The sequence below is a fragment of the Leishmania panamensis genome (genome assembly GCF_000755165.1).
Source record: "Leishmania panamensis strain MHOM/PA/94/PSC-1 chromosome 19 sequence".
Taxonomy (NCBI): domain Eukaryota; phylum Euglenozoa; class Kinetoplastea; order Trypanosomatida; family Trypanosomatidae; genus Leishmania; species Leishmania panamensis.
The window spans coordinates 413061-428105 of NC_025864.1; the positions used below are offsets into that span (position 1 = coordinate 413061).

Sequence of the window (15045 nt, forward strand, 5' to 3'; positions counted from 1 at the left end):
GGCTCCCTCGCGGCCTTTAGCCGTGACACCGGGGAAAGGGAGGAAGCAAAAGTAGCCAAGCGACAGCGGTGGCGCAAAGCGGCGCATGCGCCGTTCTCTTAGAGATGAGAAGAAGGGGGGTTGTCGCCTTCGCTCCCTTTCCCTGTGCCTTCTTCGTTTTCTTTGTCTCCCCCGCCCCGCCCCCCGCTCCACCGACTTGATTATCACGGCCGCTTGCTAAGGTGAAGTGGACCACACAAGCGCATGTGTGTGTGTGTGTAGGCGCGCATGCGGCACCTTCTGGGTGCAACAGCAAAGGAAGAAAAAAAAGAGATGAAACACCGGAGAAGCGCCTAGAGGTCCACCACGTGGGTGAACAAGGCATGCGTGGCGCCGTTGCGCTCTTTCACCAACTCCACACCCCACCCCATGCGCTCTTTCAATCTCCTCCACATGGAAGGACCGCTTGTACTTCTCCCTGTTGCTCTCGTTCTCTCCTCCTTGAGCACACCCGCGTACATCTCCAAAAGGGGGGAAATGCACCAGCGAGTGGACGCGCATAACGCCGACGTCAGCGGCGGCGGCGCCTTTGACACCTACGAGAATCTTCGTAAAGCAAATGCGGAGAAGCTGCAGACCCTTCTCAGCCGCACCGCCCACCGCACCGCGGCGGCGGGTGGTGGCGCACGGAGTTTAAGGAAGTCTGGCTTCTTGACAGGGGACTACCTCGACTTTGAGAATGCCGAGTTCGGTGGCCAGTGGATGAACCTGGGATGGGGGTTGATGATTGCGGTGGCGCTCCTCCTCTTTTACGTGCTGTGGTTCACGGATTGGGTACGGTGACGTGACTCCACACATGCTTGTGGGGGGAGGGGGGTAAGGGATTGGGTGTCTTCAGTGTCTGCTGGGGTCAAGGCGACGATGCACAGAGATGCGTCCGTTGCTAATTGCCTTTCCTCCCCCCCCCTCGGAGGTCATACGCGACAACGGAAATACGAAGAGGTCTGCGGCCCTCGACTCGTTTGCTGTTGCGCTTCTTCTGACTAGCTGCTGAGGAGGACAAAGGGGAGGGGAGGGGGGGCGGAGTAAAGCAACAGCACGCACGCGAGCTCACCCCGAAGCACGTGTGTGTAGAGGTACACGCGCAGCTCTCGGCGTTTCACTGCCGTGCTCCTTCCTCTTTCGCATGGGGAACTGCGACCGCCGCAGGGTGCTCAAGTCGCCCTCTTCCCCCCCTCCCCCATCATGCACACGCAGAGTGGGCCTGTGCCCCCGCTTTTCTTTCGTATTGAGCTCGACTGCTCAGCAATGGAGTTTGAAACATGAAAAAAAGTACCGCAGGAATGAAGCACGGCAGAAGTGGTTTCCTACCATCCCCACGCCCCCTCTCCCGCCCGCCCCCCCCCCCCCACACCTCCCTAATCAAGCAGAGAACACCAAGGAAAGCGCCGCCGATGGTGAGCCGGTCTTGCCCTTCCCCCTTCTCTACCTGTGCAAGCGCCCTCTCCATGCCGTACGGTCGCTCTTCTACTTGATCGTGTTGCACCGACAAAACCCCCACGAATAGGCCTTCCTCCCTTTCCCGTACCCCCTCATCATTCCTCTCCCCTTGACCCTCGCCTAAATACTGCTTCCTTGCCTCTTCACATCACTCTCTCTCCCTCTGCGTGGATGCTCCTGTACGCATGTGTATATTTGCCTGTGCGTCTCGAGGGAAAGAATAAACAAGGAGTAAGCTCGAGACAACATCCTCACTCGAGCGCAGGCTGAGTCCTCTCGTTACTGTTGTGTTTCGCATTGTGCTCCCTCGCAGTTGCCCACAGAGATCAGTCCGAGGCCCTCGGACTGCGCCACGTTTTCTTTGCTGATGGCCCCAGACTCCTCGCGTCCTCCGCAGAGAGGGGGGTCATACGAACCACACCACAATCCGCCCTTCAAAGGGCAGAGCACTGGGCACTGGAACACCCCATGAGTCCGAGCGCCTCCTCATAACGAGGTACGCACACTCTGGTGCGCGGCCCCGCAGCCTACTGCAGCTCTCAGCTGCGCGCATGTACTTGGAAGAGGGTTGTCACTCTCGCCCTCCCGGCGTGGACCGCCAGCCAATCGGTGCCATTGGCCGACACGCTGCGGAGGTCATCGAAGCAGCCACGACTCGACTTGCCAAGCTGGGGGGAGGGGGGGCAGCCTGCCCGCACGAATGGAGTCTGCCAACGAACGTCTTCCGCTCTTTCTACACAGCACTGCTTGAATCAGAGCTACTCTACGGTGACACCACATGGTGGAATGGCGCTGGCCAAAACTGCGGGAAGGCCCCCTTGAGCCCATTTCACGCCAGCGCAGCTGCAGTCATCACGGATACGCCAAAATACGCAGACAACAGAGACCTGCTCGAGGAGGCCGATCCCTTGCCCCCGACCCCGTAGTGCCGCGGCGCCGCGCCCGCCGGATGACGGTGTAGCCACAGCACTTTGGCAGCTCTCACACGGGTATGCAGGCATCGACCCCCTCGGAGCTCCACACGCGTACGCGCCTCCCTCATGCGCAGCGGTCGCGTGTACTCCAGCGCATCACTCCCTGGCGGGTTGCAAGGCGGACTCTCCGGCCGGAGAAAAGCCGGCGACAGGAGGCTGCGACCCCTTTGCGTGCAGCTATCGAGCTGAGTGTGAAGCAATGGGGCTGCGCTTTGAACTCCTGCGAAGACAACTAGGTTAGCCAAGAGACAGAGGAATACGTGTGGCTGTTATCACAGACACCCTCTCCCTCCCCACGGCGCTTGGCACGGGCCCTACAACGGTGCAGGGTGGCACAGTACAACGCACGTGGACCCCAATGCTGGCGCTACTCGACCGTCGCGTGCACCACTCGCTTCAGCTTGTCTAATCCGCAGTAGCCAAAGGGCGCCGCAGCGAAGATGCTACGACTGCAAAATCGGCAATGTCAGAATCCCCGACGCCAACTGCATAGACAACGCACCTGGTCATCGGTCTCAGACGCCAGGCCAACGCCCTCCCCTGTTACCCGCACGGCAGACGCCGCCGCCTCCGTCCTCGAGCAGAGCCATGGGTGCGGCTGCTTGAATCAAGGCGCACAGTCCGCCCGAGTCCGCCTGGCACGGATCGTGCAGCACGCATGCGAAGAAGGGGCGATGAAGGACTAGAGGAGCCGGTTAGGCGCTTGGCCCGATGGCAGGAACGGCCCGTCTTGGACGGCCAGGCGAGTTAGCCGTGGTGCAACACAGAGGCATAGGGTGGGCTGTGGCTGTGCGCATGCATCTCGTTGTGGACTTGCTCGTCGTGAGGTGGACCCGCTGAAAATAAATTATCGCTTTTACCTTTTCCGCTGCTGCCTTTATTCTTTGGGTCTCGCTCTCTGTCAGTCGACACCCTCACATGAACATCTACCCACGTGTTGGCAGAATGAGGCGCGAGCTAACCTCGTGCCCAAGGCTGTGGTGTGCGCACGCAGCTCCGCTCATCTCTCTTGCTCTTTTCTGCCCCCTCCCCCTCATCACCTCTTTGCGAATGCGGCGGCTTGCAAGACTGCGTACTCACTCGTGCATCTTCCTCACATCTCATCACACTTACGTTAGAGTTCCGCATCATCAGTCGAGATGAATGACTACGATGAACTCTACGAGGACGACTTCGAGAATGACGAGATCGCCTCTGCCGCCGGCAAGTCGTTCTCGTCTCACGTGGCCTCCATGACAACACCGCACTTCTCTTCTTCTGCCATCCACGGAACGGCCTCGAACGGCGGTGTGGCAACCGCCACAGCGGTGGGCTTTGGTGGTGTCGCAGCGAAGAAGTCTGGGGTGATGAATCCTCCGCCAAGACCGACGTGCTCCTTGGATTCGAGCTTTTCTAGCTACCAATCATCTTCCTCTGACCTGTTGCTGCCGTCAGCACACGAGCTCTGCTCCTCCTCCTCCTGGCATTCGTCCACCTCGTCGTCCCGGCATCACTCGCCCGCTACCCGCCCCGCCAAGGATTGCGGTAGCACTCGACGTGCTGCCGGATCCCGAAAAGGCCGGCGAGCTTTTGCCACTGCCGGTAGCCCCAACGCTGTAGTGCTCGCGTCTGGCTACTTCCGCACCGTCGCGTCGCCAAAAGACCCCAACGCCGTTACACTCACCTCTGCGCGCCCCTTTATTCCCCAAGCACCTGAGCAACACGAGATCACCTCTAGTGCCCAGGATGCGTACGCAGAGCTTCACGCCGATGATAGGGTGCAGGTGGTCGTCAGCGGTGCTGGGAAACAAACGCAATGGATCCCTACGCCCGAGACGTCGACGACCAACGCCGAGGCGATCTCTTGCACCTCCCCCCATTCAACGTCAAGTACTTCGTCGCTCCCGGGACGCGCTCGCTCCTCACATCGTCACGAGCCGAGTGCTAAAAGTAACAGCGTTTCAGCAATAGGTGCAAAACTGCCGCAACACGCCACAGCTGTCGCCCACGCCTCGCGAAGCTCCTCGCCCTTATCCTCCAGTACAGATGATGATGATGATACCGGCGACTGTGGGCAGCGGCACAACACCTTTTCATTCCCCTTCGCCACTGCAGCAGCTCCGGCGGCCGCTGTGGCGGCTGGCATTGTGACCGCGGTCACGCGCAACGTCTCCGCCGAGCGTAACCACTCCTGCAGCGACTCGGCTGCACTTCACAGTGGTAAAAAGCTGCTACACCAGTCGAACTACACCTCGCTGGATGTGCTGGTCAGTAATGACGGTCATGGTCATCGCCGCACCCCAGCTGAGATAGACGCAGCGGCGGCCGCGGTCGACGACGAAGAGGAAGGGAAGGTGGATCACAACAACTTAGGTGCCAGTGCTACCGTGCCATCCGAGGCGGCAGCACGGCGGCAGCGGATGACCTCCTCGCCCTCAGGTTGCTCATCGGACTCCTTCACGAGTCCCACTCCATCTGCCCTTGTGGGACCGTCGCTAACCAACCGCCAGCGCACTCAGTGGCACAATGCTGCCATAGCGTCATCATCCTCTATGTCACCTACCCCACGCACCTCATTGAAGAGGACCTCGCTGCTGGGTAGGTCTGACAGCATTGGCACCGCAACCGGCTCAGTGATGCCGCCACAACAGCAACCTCCCAGCCTACCTCGCATACACACAGGCGCGGTGCCGCCTGACTTCCGTACTGATCACAGCAGCAGCCGTCAAAGCGACTCAGCGGCTTCTATGAAATTGAGAGCCTCAGGCAGTCATTCCACCTCATCGATGTCAGCTCTATCCGCAGCGTCACTAAAGATGCTGGCAGCAGGCAATGATGCCGTGCGCAGCGTCAGTCAGCGGCGGCAAGTCAGCGGCGCTGCCTCCAAAACGATAGATGCACGGCTCTTCAATGGTGTCTACGACCCACAGAGCCCACGCACCGCTAGCGGCGAGGGCGACGACAGCAACAGTCATGTAGAGAAAATGCCACGGAGCAACATGACAGCGAAACAGCCGCCACCGCCCTCACTCCCGCGGTTGAACTCTTCCCAGACGTCGGCTACCACATCCAGAGGTCTCCCCTTTGCTAAGATGGTCGTAGCAAAGACCAAAGGGTACACAAAGACGTCGACCGCCGCTGCCGAGGACGACGACCCACCTGAGCCGGATGAGCGGATGGCGCTACGGGCGCGCGTGGCGCAGCTTCAAGAGGACATAGCCATGTGGGATCGCCGCATTGAGCAGCAGCGCGCCTTGATGAAGGTCGGAGCGGGAAAGTTGGGCAATGCTGCGGTCTCCTCGTTGCAGCGTCACTCCGCTGACGCTGCAGGAGCAGTGCGGAGACGCACGGGCTTCAACGGCGGCAAGCAGCGCTCCGAATCGGTGCAGAACGCATCTCCCAAGCAGACTGACGCCAAGGGTGGCCGCCGCTCCGTCAACACACGACTCGCTAAGCTGCGGCAGGAAAACGAGCATCTCGAGGCCCAATACGCGCGCCAAGGCGCCGGGACGGCGGGAATGTGCGTCCAGACGTTTGTTGTGCGGGCAGATGTTCAGCTGCAAAAAGTGCGGCAGCAGCTAAAGGAGGTCACGGCCGCGCGTCGTGCTCTCGAAAACCGCGACAAGCGCGCCGCGCATACCATCAAAGAGGTGCACCGTCGCATGCCGACGGCGGATGAACTAGAGGAGAGGCAGCTCAAAGAGGGCATCTACTCGCGCACGAGTCTGCTACGCACTGTGAAGGAGCTCAAGGCGAATATCAAACGCACACGCGCGGCGACCAAGCTGATGGAGGTGAAGTGTGGCGAACTCGACGCGCATGTGCGTCACAGGCGCCTGTCTTCCATCACGCCAAAGGAATACGAGGCGCTCTGTGCCAGCCGTGACGCTAATGCAAAGACGATGGAGAGGCACAAGACCGCCATCTCCGTGTACGCAGCTGCCTTCGCACAGGGCGCGCGCAGCTGCTCAAAATCTGCAGCGAGTGGATTCGGTGCTGGCGGTGGCGCTACGCAGTCAAGCCGCAGTTCCCGCACGACGTCGCCACGCGCATCCTCCGTCTCACCAGCGAGGGTAGGGGTGACAGAGAGAGAGCAGAAGCAAGTGCTCGCAGAGTACGAAGTCACGAAGGCTGACCTTCTGCTTCAGCAGAAGAGAGCACTGCACGACCGCAAGCAGGAGTTGCAGGCGAGCATCGACGAGCTGTGGCTTCGGATACAGAAGCGCAACGAGCAGATCAAGGCGAATCACGCGGTAGCTGGGCTTAACTACGTCGATACCAGCTCTGTTGCTGCTGCCCACGAGTCCCTTTACGTCGTCGGGAACACTGGCCCGAAACGCCTGACGCCGGCGTCGACGTCGCCGATGCCCGGACAAGGCTGTGGCTCCCCGGCTTCGGGGAGCAGCGCTGCAGCGGTGCGCAAAGGGTCGCTTCGAGATCTGCTGCGCCCTTCCCTGAAGCAGCGCACAGAGGCAACGACTGCGGCGGAAGGTGCGAAGGGTGGAGTCGACGCGACCAGAGAGCGTCTTTGCGGTGTCGTCGCTGGTGAGCGCAAGAGGGGACAGGAGAATGCTAACGCGAACGCTTTGCACCGCGGTTCCAAACCACTGCCAGCACTAACGCAGACGGGCAACAGGATTGCAGCCGGTGACGAGATCCCGGTCTCCGCTGCTGCAGCTGGAACGACCCCATCACGACCCTCCCGGTTGGCCTTATCGTGTGACACCATCGAGGACGAAGATGCCGCCCACGGCAGCATTGAGGCCATACTGCAAAAGATAGACGCGGACAACAGGCAACTCTGTCAGGGTGTGTTTGAGCAGGGGCGCAGAGAAGGAGCGGCGCCGCCGAGGCTCTGGCAGGTCTTCGATAACACCGACGCGGTGAAGGCAGCAGACAGTGTCCACAGTGATACCGGTGGCTACACCGGTGGTATGAGTCAGTGCGACCCCGCCACCAGTAGGGCGGCGCGACCACATGGTGTGTATGACGAGGAAAAGATAGATGAGGCGCCAATGGAAGAAGAAGTGATAGAAGAGGAGCTGGATGCAGGCAAGAGTGACGGGTCTGGGAGGTCGACACCTGAGTGGCTGCGGGAAAACTAGCGGGTGGGCTGTCGTACCGTTCACACACACACACACACCTCCATCCGATTGCCGTGACCCTATCTCCTTGCTCGACCTCTCTCCTACAGCCTATACTACCAGCTCTACACGAGCGCGTTGCACCGATGCTGCCAACCCCCTCCTCCATGATGTCTGCTGTGCATCCCGCGACTTGCTGCCGCAGCTGCGAGCACCGCTTTTACGTCTACTTCCTTCTCGATTTGTCGTAGGTACTCGGCGCCTGTGCGTACGCCCCGAGTGGAAGAGAGAATGAGGGGCGGACCAAGCGTGCGGAGGCGGATGCGTGGCGACGGCAGTGCGTGAGAGGCACTTGTATGCCTCGACTCACTGTATAGACTCTATAAGCCAGAAAACGAAAAGGGGGAAAGAAAAGCATCTACAGCAGCAGCAGCAGTGGCGGCGGCTGGCGAGAGCTTCAATTCCTCTCTTTGACTTTTATCTTTCCCCTTCGCATGTGTGCATGCGCTCGTCCCGCACCTGAGTGTGCAGGTGGGTGTGTGGGGTGTCTCTCTGGTGTAACCTTCTCCTTGTTTCGTTTGGGCTATTGTCCTCTTACTCTACTCTTCATTCTCGCTTGTCTTTGCTTGGTGAGCTTGAGTTACCGCTACTACTACTGGAAGCCTACACACTCTCTCTCATGCACGCGCGTGTGGCTGTGCATATACTTCATTTCTTATCGTGTGGTGGTGGTTTGCAGGTTAGTGCATGGGTGGCCGATGTGTGTGTGGGTAAAGTGCCTCTGCGCCTGTTACTCGCTAGTACGTACATCTGCATTGCACAGGTTGATATACGGTGGGGGAGAGGGAGGCAACGGCAGCGGGCTGCTGCTGCTGCTGCTCTCGCCTGCCTTCCTCCCCGTTGTTGTGAGTGAGTGTGTCACTGTCGCACACACTCTCTCTCTCCTTGTCTGTCTCCCTTCGCGTAATGGTGAGGATGGAAGGGGGGAAAGAGGGGGAGAGCGAAGAGTAGGCAAAGGGCGTGGTGTGGCCACACCATCTTTGCATGTGCATATCCTTTTGGCGCCAGGCTGCCCCTATATTTTCCACCTCCCTTGTTGTCCCCCGCACGCGCGCCCTATGTGGATTGGTTACGGCGTTCTTCTCGTTTTCTCCTTTCATTCTTGGATGTCTTTCCCCTCTCTTGGCTGGGTGCGTGTGCGTGTGTGTGTGTGTGTGGGGGGGGGGGTGCCTATACATGTAATCTCTGCCTACATGCCTCCCAGCGGAGTCTAGAAACCCCTACTGATGTTGCTAACGACTGACACCCACTCTCTCTCTCTCTTTATCAAATGCTCCTGTCACCTTCTTAAGGCTGGCACCGTATGTGGTAGATCGGAAAGGATATGAGGATATAAAAGCATCAAGACACACCATTCGATGGCGCCTCCGTCAGTGTGCATTTTTACCGTGACAATGCCTGTGTGGGTATCGAGCCGCACACGCAGAGTTGCGCATGCGCTTATCAGCTCCTCTCTCTCTCATGTTCTCCGCCGTGCATCACTCTCCCCCATTCTCTCTCTTTGTTTGGCAACCCACCTTCGCTCTCCGTGACGCCAACAGTCTCTCATCTCCACCCCTTCCCGTCTCTCTCCCCACTTCCTCCGACAGCACCCTGTTGCTGCAGTGGTTACACGCATACGAGCACACAAAACAGCAGAGAGAGTTGGAGCAGCTCCCCTCCCCAGGAAAGTCTCAAGCTCTCCCGCTCCCGAAAATTTGTGCCACCTCCTATCGCCACCATTTCGCCTCAAGCGTGCTCAGTGCCACTGCACGACGAGTCGGGCACTTCCTAAGGCGCATGCATGCATAAATTGTCATAGATACACGGTAAACGAACCTCCTTGGACCTCCTCAAACGACCACTCTCAGCGAGACTTACAGCGCATACGTGGACCTCCTTCATAGACTCACCCATACGAGGAAATAAAGCCATCATCTGTAGAGGGAAAGAGCGATAGTGAGACAGCAACCTTCTCATGATGTGGGTGTATGTGCGCGCCTACATTACCCCAACCTCCCCGTTCTGAGCTTCCTTTCTCCTGCCCAAATCACTGCCGCTGGTGACGCCGCCCCTCGTAAGTAGTCCTTTACTCCCCCTCCTTCTCTTCTCTCGTTGCTGCTCCTGTGGTAGTGAGCAGATATTGTTGCTTCTTTCCTGTAATCGCATTTTTCCTGCGCACTGCGCAGCACTGTCGCCCCTCCACTCTAGCGCGTGCACGGTCATCGCGTCGATCTTTCGATGCCCAGCAGTGAGAGGAGGCATGCTGCGTGGGTGGATGTAGTCGCTGGTGGGTTTGGCGGGGCACTCGCCAAGTCGCTACTCAGCCCCTTCCAACGCATCGTCGTACTGCAGCAACTCGGGCAACACAAGAACTACAGCATCAAGGAGCTGGTGCGCCACATCTATGCGCAGGATGGCTTGAAAAGCTTCTGGCGCGGCAACCTCACCTCGATGGTAATTCGAGTGCCGTACAGCGGCATTCAGTTTCTGCTCTATACGCAGCTAAAGTTCCTCTTCCAGGACTGGCTGGATCGTCGTCATGCCGCCACAGCACTCTCTGGCAACCTGGTGGGCGGCGACAACGATGGCCATGGCAGCGCGTCCGGCGCCGTAACGTTGCGCGGAGTGTGGATGGAGAAGTTCATCATGAAGTGCGGCGCCGGCGGCATCTCGGCCACGATCGCCGGCGCCGCCGTCTACCCCGGCGAGGTTGTCCGCCTCCGTCTCATGTCTGGCGAGAAGAAGTTCACCGGCATTGCGCACACGTGCCGGCTTGTTTATCGGGAGACTCATTCACTGCGCAACTTCTACCGCGGCCTCGGCGCGTCCCTCATGCAGCGCGTCCCAGACATCCTAGTCAGCTTCGCCACGTATGAGACGGTCAAATACGCCGTGCTAGATAGCCCCAACCCGCCCTTCTTCAAGGACAGTTACGCGGCGCGTAATGTGCTATCAACGATGGTAGGTGGCTCCGCAGCGGCAATTGCCTCGATCCTCCTAGCGTTCCCGCTCGACGTAGCGAAGCGGCGGATCGGAATGTCTGGCCAGGGTACCGACAAGACGGTTTACCGCGGCGTCGGCGACTGCCTGCGACGGATCTACGCCAAGGAGGGCATCCGTGGTTGGTACGCTGGGGCCTTTGTCGAGGCGGTGCGGTGTGTGCCGCAGGTGATCCTCATGTGGATGTTCATCGAGGTAATTCAGAAGGAGCTGTCGCTCTACGCGAGAGTGGCATCAGCCGAAGAAGAGGTGGCGGGGAAGAGTCCTTGAGTAGAATCAGTTGAGTCCCCCACCTCACCCCTTTTCTCTTTTAGACTCGGTTCGACTTTGCCAAAAAGCAGCGCTCTCCATCAGCACGTAACGCTGAGGAAAGAGGAGGTGGAGGTGGAGGTGGGGGGATAGAAGAGGATCAGCAGCATCACGAGCGTCACGCCCGCTTTGCGAGGTGCTCGCACGAGGATCGCAATGGACCTATACCTGTGCGCGCGCCCACGCACGGTAGAAGTGGAGGGTAACGAGCTGTATCTTCTCGGTGTTGTGCGCGCGTTGAGGGGTGGTTGTTTTGGTTTGCTCCTCTTTGTTTCCCGGCATGGACAGCAGACGCGCTGAGCTGTTTGTGTGCGTCGGTCGCGTTCCTCGCATTCCTTTTTTTTTCGGTTTGTTTGCCTGTTTGCCCCCCTCTGTGGTGAAAAGCGAGGCGGGGCGCTGTGCTGACTGTGCGCGTTCGCTCTGTTTCTTTGCGCTTCTTGATCAACCAAAAATGGATGTGTCGTTGTGCGTTTCTTTTGGAGGGGGAGGGGGGGCATGCCTGGGAACGCAAAGTGCCACTGCAAGGCGAAGAAGACACCCGCCGCTCCCCCCGTGCGCCCGTCTGCGCGTTTGCCGCCCCTCCAGATGAGCTGCATCGCAGCTGTTTCGTCTTATTTTTCCCGTTTCCCCTCTCTCTCCCTTGCTCATGGGGGTAGGAGGGCTGCCTGCCACGCATGTAATGGCTTTCTTCATGCCTCGGCGCGACCGCTGATGTCCTGTGCAGGAACGAACCAAGAAGCACAGTACGCGCCTGTATGCACGCGTGTGCCCGGGTGGGCTGCACATGTGGACGGCTGCCTCTGGCACTAGAGGACGCGGAGCACGCTGGTGCTATCCCCCTTCGCCGCCCCACCCCCACCCCACCCTCGTCTAGAGAGCGCTCAATAGCCTCTCCCACCATCCCCTCCCTCCGCTGCCCAGAGCTCGTCCGACACGAATGCAAGCAGTAAGCGAAGACGGCGCTATGCCACACGGTGCAGCTCTGTCACGCACAATATCATTCATTCTCCAGTCATGCTATAGTGTCTCGTCATTCCTCCTCCATCGCCCCCCTTCCATTGCCAAGGCTCTACCGCCGCCGCCGCCACCGCCACAGAGAACCGCATACGCAGCGCTCAATACACGCTGACGCGCAAGCACAAACTCAGCAACAGACACTCGAGCTTGGACAGACGCTCTCTCCCCCCTCTTTGGTTGGCGCCATCTTTGTTTCTTCTCCCATCGCGCTACGCATCAAGCTATAGACTCGGGGAAACCATGTTGACTCCAGAGGCCCGCGCGCAGGTCTACCTGGTCAACCTCCGCGAGAAGCTGGAGGCGAACAACAATGCCAGCGCCGCTGCCACGGTGTCGCGCGCTCTCGACTACTTTGAGCAACGCTTCTGGTATGAGCTTTCAAGCGAGCTGCTGCAGCTGATCCGCGACCCAATGGTGCTGGAGGACGCGCACGAACTGTACACGGACGTCATTGTGGCTGTGCGGGCTGACATCTCGCCGATTGCATACATCATGATTGTGCGCTCCGTCTGCTTCGCTCCGCACAGCACGACGCAGAACGCGCTGGAGCTTGTCGAAGGCGCATGTGCGTCCCTCATCCACAGTAGCTCGGAGCAGGGACACTACGCTGCCTTGTGCATCCGTGCCCTCCTGCTACTCGAGAGCACGAGCGCCGAGGAAAGCGCCGCGCTGGCTGCGGTTCCTGGGTCGCCACCGCACACCGCACGCAAGTTACTGGAGCAGACCGAGACGTACCTGCACGGCCTCAAGATGCACGAGGTGGAACCAGTGCTGGTCGCACTCTACGGTATGGCGCGCGGTCGTGACTACGAGATCCGGCGCCAGCACACAAGCTACTATAAAAACTCCTTCGATATCATTATCTTCTTGGAGAAGGCAGATCTGCCCATGCGCGACGAGGACGTCACTACGCTGGCGTACAAGACGGTGGTCGCTGGTCTCTTGTCGGACAAAATCTTCAACTTTGGCAAGCTCCTTAACTTCGACCAGTTTGTGTCTCGGCTGCAGCGGGAGTCGTGCCCGCAGCACTGGGCGCTGAAGATGATGCAGCTGTGCAATGACGGCGATGTGGTGAGCTTCGAGGCCTTTTTCCGGCAGCACCAGCTGCAAATTTCGCAGGAGCCGCAGCTCGTGAGCGCTTCAGCGACTCTGCACCGTAAGGTGCGGCTCATGGCGTTGCTACACCTCATCTTCTACACCCCTCTGAGCGAGCGCACCTTCACCTTTCACGCGGTGGCTCAGCGGTGCGGCGTGCCAGACAGCGGGGCGGAGCCACTGCTGCTCGAGGCGCTCGCCCATGGCATCATCAAGGGCCGTATGGACGGCTTAAAGAAGGAGGTGCACATTACGTGGGTGGAGTCGCGTGTGCTGAGCCTTGAGGAGGTGAAGGCGCTGGCGAAGCATGTCGCAAAGTGGCGGGAGCAGGTGGTGGGGCTCACGGACTCGGTGAAGGAGATGGCAAAGAGGATCCCGCAGTAAGAGCGAAGCAAAAAAAAAAAGGGGGTGCAGAAGGTGGCTGCAAAGATGGCGAAGGGGGTCTGAGGCTGTGAAGAGGGACACAGCCGCCCTCAGCACAGTTTACCGTTGTAAGGGGGGGTGCAAGAGGAGGGAGTTGGACGCGCCTTCGGGATGGGAAGCGAGGGTGTTCTCCTCCTCCTCTCCCCCCCCCTCCCTCCCCCCTTCTCTCCTCTCTGGGGTCTCCCCCTGCTTGCGACATTGTACGCGCACGTGTGTTTGGTGGTCCCTTTATCCGTTGTTGTTGTTGTCTTTTGTCGTCGTCTACTCCTGGGTGTGCATGGCGGTGGAACTGTTTGCTTTACATTGTGCGCCCGCCTATGCACAAGCGGGCGCCATGTGGTATGGGGGCGTATTTTCTCTTGATAAGATCTGAGGCGTGCGAGAGAGAGTGACGAGGGGGTAGCGCGTGCACCTGAGTTCACGCCCACAGCGACAGCAGACAAGGCATTTATGCGCGCTACGCAACATCCACGGCCCAGGCTCATCCTTGTTGCCTCTCCTCATCTTCCCCCCCCACACACACACACACAGACAGACAGACATGCACCGCCTCTACTTTTCTCATTCGCGTCCACCACTTTCACTTTTGCCAGTGCACTTCTCTGTGCGTGTGTCTGCGTCTCCCCACTGACTCAATCGCCCTGTTTTATGTAGTTGGATCTCAAAAAAGGAGCGAAAGAAGAGAACAGGAAAAAGCGAAAGCGGAGGGGGGTTGGGCCGTAAGGTTGAAGAGGGAAAGCGGTGAAATGCAGCCCCTCAGCCCCGCTATGAAGCTCGACATAGCACTTGCAACCTGCCTGGCTGTATAGTTTGCCTCCTCGAGGCCCGCTTCTCTAGCTGGTCGTGAAACATTATCCTCTTCTGCCTCTCACTCATTGCACTCATAGGTGGATAGGACAGGCAAGCGCAGCTGAGAGCACGCCGCCGCCACGTCAGGGGGGGGGGGTGCTGCCGGTGTTGCTATTGCTGAAATGCACATGGTTCACCCTTCTCTCTGTCTCTCTCTCTCTCTGAATCTCCCCTGTCCATCATCCATTGATTCATCAGGGGTGAAAGTCCAGCAGCAGCAGCAGCACCACCACCACCACCACATCTCCGCAGACGCATACGAGCACACCAGACGCCCACATCCATCTCAATCTGGGTTTCCCTCCTGCGCACGTACGGAGGCAAGGGTCTTTTCCCATGGTTAGAGCTCATTTTCTACCCATCTGTTCGGCCGCACCGTAGCACATCGCGCAGGCACTTCGCTTCAGTGGACACCGCATCGCCTGGCCTTGTATTCTTTCGCTCTGGACGGCGGACCTCGTCGTGTACTTCCGCCTTTCCTCCTCTCTGCCTCCTCGTTGGCTCCTTTTCGTGTCCGCTCCCACCCCTCAACGCCGTGTTCCCTCCGGCCTTGTCCTCTGCTAATTTGTGGTCATCTTTCCCCGTGTGAGCGTCTGTGTTCCAGCCGCCCGCTTTCCTGTTGTGGCTGTGCTGCTGTGGTGTGGTGCTCGTCGTGGATGGGTTTCCCTTCGTTCTCGCTTCAGTCGTCCTCTACGTGTACGTTTTGACGCCGTTGCCGCTGCCGTCTTCGCTCATTCACTATCCCACCCTCCCTCGCTGTCGCTCTCGCGCTCGCTCGCTCTCTCGCTCTCTCT

The 15045-nt window shown here is 59.2% G+C and overlaps 3 protein-coding genes and 1 pseudogene across 3 annotated transcripts, besides 1 other annotated feature; all 4 read left to right on the plus strand.

Moving 5' to 3' along the window:
• Positions 1–68: 68 nt before the first annotated feature.
• On the plus strand, positions 69–542 carry LPMP_190950 (annotated as a pseudogene).
• Positions 543–1811: 1269 nt separating this feature from the next.
• Positions 1812–3293: a repeat region.
• Positions 3294–3592: 299 nt separating this feature from the next.
• Positions 3593–7537, plus strand: LPMP_190960 (hypothetical protein; the record flags this gene model as incomplete). Its single annotated transcript, XM_010699789.1, has 1 exon — positions 3593–7537. One exon carries the CDS (start codon positions 3593–3595, stop codon positions 7535–7537), a length of 3945 nt encoding a protein of 1314 aa, XP_010698091.1.
• A 2259-nt stretch (positions 7538–9796) lies between these two features.
• Positions 9797–10828, plus strand: LPMP_190970 (mitochondrial carrier protein, putative; the record flags this gene model as incomplete). Its single annotated transcript, XM_010699790.1, has 1 exon — positions 9797–10828. The coding sequence occupies one exon, from the start codon at positions 9797–9799 to the stop codon at positions 10826–10828; it is 1032 nt and encodes a 343-aa protein (XP_010698092.1).
• Positions 10829–12124: 1296 nt separating this feature from the next.
• LPMP_190980 (proteasome regulatory non-ATP-ase subunit, putative) lies at positions 12125–13363 on the plus strand (the record flags this gene model as incomplete). The annotated part of the gene is made up of 1 exon (XM_010699791.1): positions 12125–13363. The coding sequence occupies one exon, from the start codon at positions 12125–12127 to the stop codon at positions 13361–13363; it is 1239 nt and encodes a 412-aa protein (XP_010698093.1).
• Positions 13364–15045: the final 1682 nt, after the last annotated feature.